Source organism: Lepisosteus oculatus, chromosome 14 (assembly GCF_040954835.1).
Source record: "Lepisosteus oculatus isolate fLepOcu1 chromosome 14, fLepOcu1.hap2, whole genome shotgun sequence".
Taxonomy (NCBI): domain Eukaryota; kingdom Metazoa; phylum Chordata; class Actinopteri; order Semionotiformes; family Lepisosteidae; genus Lepisosteus; species Lepisosteus oculatus.
In genome coordinates, this window is record NC_090709.1 from 15286430 (window position 1) to 15295392 (window position 8963).

General features: G+C 43.4%; 1 protein-coding gene, 1 non-coding gene and 1 pseudogene across 2 annotated transcripts in view; 2 read left to right on the forward strand and 1 right to left on the reverse strand.

Annotated features, from left to right (window-relative positions):
* Positions 1-2454, forward strand: part of LOC138242511 (zona pellucida sperm-binding protein 3-like) — a 4579-nt gene extending 2125 nt beyond the window's left edge. Inside the window, exon 8 of the mRNA XM_069198043.1 lies at positions 2396-2454. Within this exon, the coding sequence (XP_069054144.1) occupies positions 2396-2454 (59 nt within the window). The remainder of the gene's footprint in view (positions 1-2395) is intronic.
* On the forward strand, positions 583-701 carry LOC138218941 (5S ribosomal RNA; annotated as a pseudogene).
* A 1947-nt stretch (positions 2455-4401) lies between the features above and the next one.
* trnal-caa (transfer RNA leucine (anticodon CAA)) lies at positions 4402-4514 on the reverse strand. The gene is made up of 2 exons: positions 4477-4514; positions 4402-4447 (listed from the first exon to the last, which is right to left on the reverse strand). It is a non-coding gene; the product is annotated as a tRNA-Leu (tRNA).
* Between the last annotated feature and the right edge of the window lie 4449 nt (positions 4515-8963).

The window sequence follows — 8963 nt, forward strand, 5'->3', positions numbered from 1 at the left end:
TGTTATTGTCATCCTGTAAAGCGCTTTGAGAAGCCACCTTTAAAGGCGCTATATAAAATAAAGTTTATTATTATTATTATTATTATTCCCCTGTTCACACGTGCAGTGCGGCTTGTCCGTCTGTTTATTTGTGAGCTTTGGCGAGACACGGGTGCTTGTGTATTAGCGTGAGCGTTTTTTATTCTGATCATGAACAGTTTTACAAGTCCGCAAAGGATCGAGGAAAGGTTTATCGCCAGCTGAAAAGAGACACAGCGCTTCGGCTGTGGAGACTTGTTCGGCTGGCGTTCGGAGAGTCGCGTTTTTCAGAATTGTATTGAGATCGTTTTCCACAGAGCTCAGATGTCAAAGCACAGCAGCAGCTCTCCACAGCGATCCTCTATAGCGCCCTTTCTCCCGCAGCTCCGTCCTCATTGGAAGGAAGCAAGAGTGAAAGGCTGAAGTGAAATAGAGCGGGGACGAAGGCAGTGAAGAGAGAGAACGTGGGAAGAAGAGAAAAACACAAGGGAAAAAAAGTAGCGTCGTAAAAGAGGTGACGGAGCTGTCCTCTCAATAAGAAGGGTGCCAGCGAGCTTTGCTCTCGCTTACGGCCACACCCCCTTGAGCATGCCTGATCTCGTCTGATCTCGGAAGCTAAAAAGGGATGGGCCTGGTTAGTACTTAAATGGGAGACCGCCTGGGTATACCAGGTGCTGCAAGCTTTTAAGCGCAGGAGGCGCCCTATCCCCGCTCGCTCGCTCATTCCCCTGTTCACACGTGCAGTGCGGCTTGTCCGTCTGTTTATTTGTCAGCTTTGGCGAGACACGGGTGCTTGTGTATTAGCGGGAGCGTTTTTTATTCTGATCAGGAACAGTTTTACAAGTCAGCAAAGGATCGAGGAAAGGTTTATCGCCAGCTGAAAAGAGACACAGCGCTTCGGCTGTGGAGACTTTATTAATAAGGCCCCTCAGTAGTTGAGATCTCTGTTATACCCATCTAGAAACATGCAATCAGCATGTTATTGCTGAAGCAATAGTCACAACATTATTCCACACCTGGGTGAGAGGCGGGTGATGATGACAGTCGTGCTTTCTACACCTTATACTGAGCTCAGAAATGGACCAAGCGGACATCTCACGAGCAGATCCCTCCGCGTATAAGAAAGGCAACTTGTCTCAGCAAAAATACCACGGATTCACATCCAAAATATGATAAAAAGGCAAAAACCCCACACTTGGAATGCAAACGTACCCTAAAAAGGAAACACGGTTTTAAAACGAACTTGATTTTCCCCTGGAGAAACCTTTTTATGGACACACATCGCATCTATTACACATGTAGAACTAAATATAAAGATAAAACTTAATATAAGAAGTCATGACATATCACACATGACGAAGTCTGGTCCAGAATAAACAGTTTACACTGACCCACCTTTATTTACCCTGGTCACTCACTTCTATTAACTGTTTAACTGGGTAACAAATTAATATTTGTTTCAATTTGGGATCTACACCTGGGAGCCCTGAAATGTTGGCCAGAGGGGAGAAGCTTATATTCAGACGTGAGAATATATTAAAAAAAGGATCTGATGTTGTTTTTCACCTGTCTAATCAAAGCTTGTTCAAAAATTATCTGATTATAGGACACACGAGTTTATAATCATACTCATTCCACTTTTTAACCACGTATGTATGCACAATATGAAACGTATATACACTAAATCTCACGTGTGACTCCCATAATATACATTTCTTTACGAAAATTAGGAACACTTACTACAATTATCAACCCCCCATGACGAGGCAATATTTCATACCTTTGTTTCTTTGTGGGTTCAAAGTTCTGTCCTGTCGTTTCACACGTAACGTTTTGGTAGTTATCTCAATTTTCCTTTGCAATTATCTCCAAGATCATCATCAACTTTTTGTAAAACGCTATGCACAACTGATATTTAAAGAAAGTCCTGTACCAAAACGTCTTCGTAGGAAAAGACAACTTTTTTTTCCTTATGTTAGTCGCTACACGGTTACTCAGAAAATCCATTCACCGCCTTTAAAAAAAAAGTTTCGTTTTTTATTGTGGTTCACTGACATTTCTGTCACAATTCTGAGGGACCCCAAATAAAATTCACTTGCCGGTATAAAGACGCCGGCGAGGATAAGACAGGTATCGAGCCACCTGCGTATCTAGAGGACGTTTAAAATAAAAAAAATGGCGTGTAATGTTGCGAAGGGCTACTGTTTTTTTTTAATAGTTTGTCGATTGTAAGGGACGTGGGCCGCGACAGAAATACTGGACGGGGTGGGAAAAGGTTTATTGATGGTTTATTGTACCGCAACGGTCACAATTGACTCACCAGCAAAGATGGCACCGAGGCCACATCGACTCCCTCCCGCTCTGCCTCGCACCGAAGCTCGAGCTGCGGAGCGCGACGCCAAACCGCCGGTCCGCGGTCGCGGGCGCCGGACATAGACGTCATAAACCCTTCCGAGGCGCAGGAATTATAGATCACTGTAGTTTCTTCTGGACCCGGGTTAGGGACAGTGTGCCCTCCGTGAGAGTCTTCTGAGGAAGCCAGTGTCTCATGGGTGTCCAGGCTTGGTACCATCTGTCCATCACAGGACACACAGACACACACACTCACACACCCTGGACAGGACACCAGTCCTTCACAGGACACACACACACTCACACACCCTGGACAGGACACCAGTCCATCACAGGACATACACACACCCTAGATAGGACACCAGTCCATCACAGGACACACACACACACTCACACACCCTGAACAGGACACCAGTCCTTCACAGGACACACACACACAACCTGGATAGGAAACCAGTCCCTCACAGGACACTCAGACACACACACTCACACACCCTGGACAGGAACCAGTCCATCACATGACAAACACACACTCACTCACACACCCTGGACAGGACAGCACTCCATCACAGGACACACACACCAGGGCCAGTTTTCCCAGAAGCCAATTAGCCCAAAAGCCTGTCTTTGGACCCGGAGAACACAGGGAGAACATGCAGACTCCACACAGACAGTCCCCCCCCCCCTCCGGGTCCAGACCCGAGCCCGGAGCCCCCCCGCGCTGAACCCCTCCGTACAGACGGCCGCACACAGCTCCGTTGTTCCCGATTCCCGAGGTCATCTGTTAAAAGAAGCCGGTGTGTTGCCTCCAGGTGACATTTCCTACTGGAGTCAGGACAGGAGGCTCTTCTGTACACAGAAGGGGGTGGGGGTGGGGAACAAGCCGCCCAGCCCTGTGGTTGAAGCCGATACCCCGGCTTCTCTCCAGACACAGCTGGGTGAGCTCCTCCAGTCATTACAGGGGGCTCTACTGTACTCAGAGGGTGGCGGGGGTGTGGAACAACTCCTTTGTTTGGGGCCTTGGGGCATTCTTGTTGTGAAAGGCGCTATATAAAAAAACTGAATTGAAATTGAATTTTACAGGTTTGGGTTTTTCGGAGAGCTTGTCAGAGATCTTGTCTGACGTGCCATTTCAAAAACGTAACGACACTCCTCACGTCCGAGCGCCGCCGGTCTGTGACGTAACGTATGCTTACACAACCATGACGGTTTCATCATGGACAGCACGAAAGCCCGAAAAGTGGTTGACGTTTTAATTTGGCAACGCCACGATGGATCCCAGTTTTTTTTTTTATTTTGGAGGCCAAAGAGGACAAAAAAGGAAACGTCCGGAGGTGGATCGATGGTCATCTTTGCGGTTGTTCTGATGTTCTGGAAAAAACAAAACAAAAAAAAACGGCTCGCTTGCCCGGTCGTGTAGTGTTTCCACACTCCACGCAAATCAACTTCTCTTCGCCCCCGTGGGCTAGTTGCCCGCCGCACCCCTCTCACGTGATAGGGGCTTCCCCTGGCTGTGACGTACTTACCCTACCCCCTTCCGCCAACGTCATACCGAAGGTCGCGCTTCGGGCCGCGGCGATGTTGACGGACTGTCTTGTAGCGTGAGAAGGGTTTAAATTTCGACTTAAGGAGTTGGCCATCGTTATATTTCGCGAGGTAGCATACGGGGGGAAAAAGAACATTTATATTTATCAACCTACTAGTAATACTGGGTGGATGTCACGTTCCCCAAAGTTCAGTGCCTCTCTCTAATAAAGTAAAAAACCGACATTAAACTCCGTTCGAAACAGCCGTTTGTTATTCTGTTGTGAGGTGTGAGGGCGGAATGCAAATCAAGTTGGTGAATAGAAAATGAAACAGGAGTCACTTCTTGAGCTATGAATTCCAAAAAGTATGAAAACCTGTGCATTTTAACAGTGCAGAATACTCATAAATTGCACTGACTTGCTTGCTTTCTTCTGTTGCTTTTATATTTCAGTCATTCACTGTCAGCTAGCACTGGAACAATTCAAGAGAGGTAGAAACAGAAGCTGTCAGGAGTGGGATTTGAACCCACGCCTCCATTTGGAGACCAGAACACCCAAGCCCACTGGAAAGACACATGTCCTTGAATCTGGCGCCTTAGACCACTCGGCCACCCTGACAAGCAAGAGCAAGTGCTGTGCTGAATGCACCAGTAGTTGACTAAACTGAGTTTCTTCCCTGAAATTATTTGCTTACGAAGAGCCAAGTTGCCTTGAATGGATCTTGAAAATCAAATATACGGGTGGATTGTTATTCGGTTGTGAGTTTTGAGGGGCGTATTATAAATTGAGTTGGTGAAAAGGCGCTTTTTGTTAGTCTGTCGGGAGGCTGCACAAGGTGTTTAGAGGGAGAACTTCTAAAAAGCAGGCTCTCTATGTTTAACATCAAGGCAGATTTTTTTTTTCTCAATGGAAATGCTCTTTGGCGCTTTCAGCTTTACGTAGGGAACAACGTCTGCCAGATCACTTTTGAGCCAGTGCAAATGGCAATGTGCCACCAAGTACATTTAATATTGGCTGTGGTAGCGAGTTGCTTTTGTTTGCAAAGCTTTTACTTCTTTAAACTGAATCATCGGCAGGAGTAGCTTATTAAATCTTTGCTCATAGCGCTCCATCAGAAATACATTGGAGGCATTGGAGACCCACGTGGTGTTACCACCCCCTGCCAATCCCTGATTGGTTGATCAAGGTGAGATATGAGTCACTTACTCCTGACACTTAGGAATGCAGTCCAGATGTCCATTCGGCACTCCCTAGACAGATAGGCGCCAATGGATGACCATAGATCATGATAGCCAGGCTTAGCTAAGTGGATCTCCGTTTGGGAGCTGTCCCTTATCAGAAGAAAACATCTTAAATCAGCCTGCATGAATACTTTCTCTGTGGCTGCACCACAGAGAGGGAGAGTGAGATGGGGCCTCATTTAGGAAAGCACAGCAACGCTTAATTCTGTCTTATTAATAAGCATTGCCGCTACAGCTGTAAAGTTATTTGGCAAGCATGGACCTCTGAGAAAGAGTCTGAATCCATCAAGAAGACAGGAATTCTAATATCGCACTGCCGTCTTGTGTACAAAATATTTGTTCAGCTCTGACGTCTGTGTGCGTTGACAAGGAACCCAAAAGGACGTATTAAATAAGAAAATGATCCTTTCTGTTACCATTCCTGCGGTTGGAGCGTTGTTTCACCCTTTTACGTTCTACAATATTTACAGACAAGGTTTTATCACTGGAGTTGTACAGAACAAGTGTGCATCAGTCCATGAAAATCATCAGTACCGCTGTTTTTCTATGCATAGTTTAATCAAGAGCACTTAAAAGATGCAAAAGATGGATTGTGTTCTGTGAGCACCTGCACATCTCTAAGTCACTTCCACAGCCTTCTATGTCGGGGGTATAGCTCAGGGGTAGAGTGCATGCTTTGCATGTATGAGGTCCCGGGTTCAATCTCTGGCATCTCCAAGTGTTTTATGTTACTGTGCTCACATCGCAGTCTTCTGTTGAGTGAGAACTCTTTGCTCGTGTTCATAGGGAGCCAGGTTTACACAATTAAACTCGAAGTGCTACAGTGTTCTCTGCAGTTTTAAATGTACCTCCAAAGCATTTAGTTCTGTTAACTACCAAAGAATGTGAACTAATTTAAAGTCACATTCAGGAAATCCAGAGAACGTCTTCAAACTTGTCGTGGCTGGTGCAGAAAAACCTCACCCGGGATGTTGAATCTCACCCGGGATTTCCTGAGAGATCATTCACCGAGCGAGTCCTCCCTCTGGATTCCGCTGAAAGCTGCGCGAATTCCTCACAGCATATCCTGTACTGTGTAGCACAGTGACAAGAACGCCTTGAGTTCTTTTCCATATGTGAAGGAAAATGCAAAAGAGCATGAAAAGTATTGATGGTATAAAATATCCATGGTACAACTCAAGAAAGAAACTGACGGACAAAACAATGACATTTGATGATTACAAGAGAAACACAACTGTCCGAACATGGGCTTGGATCCTGAACACTTATGTTAAAACACAAAGCAAAGGTTATAACCTGTCAATGTCTCCATGTCTTACAGTTTATGAAATAACACAATTTCTTACTTTCTTATTAATTTCTCACTATAGATAGATGATTGAATTTGAACAAAATCACAATTAAAAACATTTTGGGTTAAACTGTTATTCACATTCTCTAATAAAGAGGAAATGTTAGTGTTTTCCGGTGTGTGAGCCCATTTGTAAAAAAATAACAAATAAAAGTTATATGAATTGAATTGTTCTACTTTTTAGGCTTGCATAGTCTTATTGATATTTCAGTTAAATATTTTCTTCTGTAGTAATTTCAGTTGATATTATATTAATCCTGATTTACAATTTTTGGACATGGTTCATCTTAAATAATTTGTAATTAGTTTCAGGTTTGGAAAATTGCACCCAGAAGCTACTAAAACTGGTAATGTTTGCATAATGTGTATTGTAATAGTAGCATTTTGGGTGGGAAAACAAAAGGTATTTCTTGGTATGAATCCCAAAACTTCATTGGCAGCGTTCTAGGACTTTTTGCTTCAGATAAAGCTGTCAATACATCATAGATTTCTACTCCATCAATATCAGCAGTGTTATCACTACTGAACACTAAATATAGATCCTGGCAATACTTTGTGAGATCTTCTAAAGAAAATCCAAAATTCTACTGAAGCAATCAAATTTATACGTTTATTTTTGAACGAGAAGAGGATCATTCCTCTCAAAACTCAAAACATGCCTGTCTTTTCTTTTTTTCAAGGACAAATGGATTATTGAGGTGTAAAGATGGGTTAAAAAACCAAAATCATCTGCTATTGCTGCTGTTTCTTTGATAGTTTCTTCAAATCCTTCAAGTGATCATCGATATCAAGGAATAATATCATGCACTTGTCGCCGTGCATCCTCAGCTAAAATGTTTTAAAAAGTGCGACAAAAGTACAAAATAACAACATTTATGGTTACTTCTATATTAAAATGAAGGTAAATATACCAAGATATTAAAATACAATTGTACAGTGCTAACCTAATAATGCCTGTGAAGTTTTCCAACAAATTTGAACTGTAATTCTGAAATATTATATATGAGAATGCAAAGAGAGTACAAAGATCAAATTCAATCAGTGAAAATACAACAGTAGCTCACTAAACTAAGTTTCTTCCCTGAAATGATTTGTTTGTAAAGCACCAAGCACCCTTGAATGGATGGCAAAAATCAAATATACAGATGGATTGAGAGTGTGCTTTCCAACTTTTGTATAACATTTTCTTTTGATAGGACGGAGATGTCTTCACAATCTGGATTTTATTAAAAGGAGTGACATCAGTGTAGAACAGCTTTCCTTCTTGGGGAACAACAGTTGTGTTCCATATTTCTTATTCTTTTAGTTTCAAGATTGCAATTTAGTGTGAAACAGAAAAGCCAGCTGGAAAATCTGTTACACGTCATTTACAATGGCCTTTTAACTAATAGCCCGTGCAGGGATCAAACCCCAGCTGTTGGTACGAGTTTCGTAAGGCTCTGCAACATGCAGATGAGAAACTAACCTCTGCTTCTTCATATATACACAGCGAGCTATATTTGCAAGCTTATTGCCCCCTACAGGCTCTGTATTTGATTGCGGTACGAGACCGCCCGTGGAGAAATGAAGTGAGGAGGTTGTGTTCATTAAAAGGCTCATAGCGTCCCTGGGAGGGCTCAAACCACCACCCTTTTGGTTAACACCCGAGCCACAAAGACTCATGTACAGCTTAACACGTCTCGGTCTCAGTGCAAGTGATACACTCCGTAAAAGTTTTGGAGATTCATTTGTTTTTAAAGGAAAATTACCAACAGCAGCTGAGATTTATTGGAGTTTTTTCATTCTATACTGCGATTTCTGTGTTTTGACGAGAAGGGATGGACATATAAGGTCAGAAGGCTGGGGAATTGGACCTTATGGTGAAGGCTGCAGGTTCAGCAGCAGAACCTGTTCAGTATCAGTTGACTCCCATGTACTTAAAACACTCAACTTCCGGATTTAGAGTCAGACGTGCTACCGTTGCACCATGGGGTACTTAATGAAAAAAAAACAATCAGTGTTCCTGGATCTGTTGTCGAGAACAACACCTGCTCAAGAGCTGTGAGGCAAGAATAAAATGTGGTCTGGGAAGAAGAGACTCTCTTTGGGAGAGCGGCACTCCTCACAGGAGGAAAAAAAAATTCACGACGCTGATGGGGGCTTAAAAGTAGCTGTTTGGCGTGACCTCGTGGCACAACGGAAGCGCTTCTGACTTCACATCAAAAGGCTGCGTGTTCAAATCATGTCGAGGTCAGCTATTAGTTTTTCAAGTTCTGCTTGTGCTGAACATGGAATTCATACCATGTAGTTGAGTTCTATCTGTACACCACATAGATAATCTACACAAAATAGAGTAATAAAGAACACGCATTTAGGAGCTTACGCAGCGAATACCCTTGAATACAAGAGAAAAGGCACGGTTCACATCTGTGAATCATCACCCCCTTCTTTAGAGACAGCTACATCAGAGAATGGAATCCTGGAAGTTTCAGATCT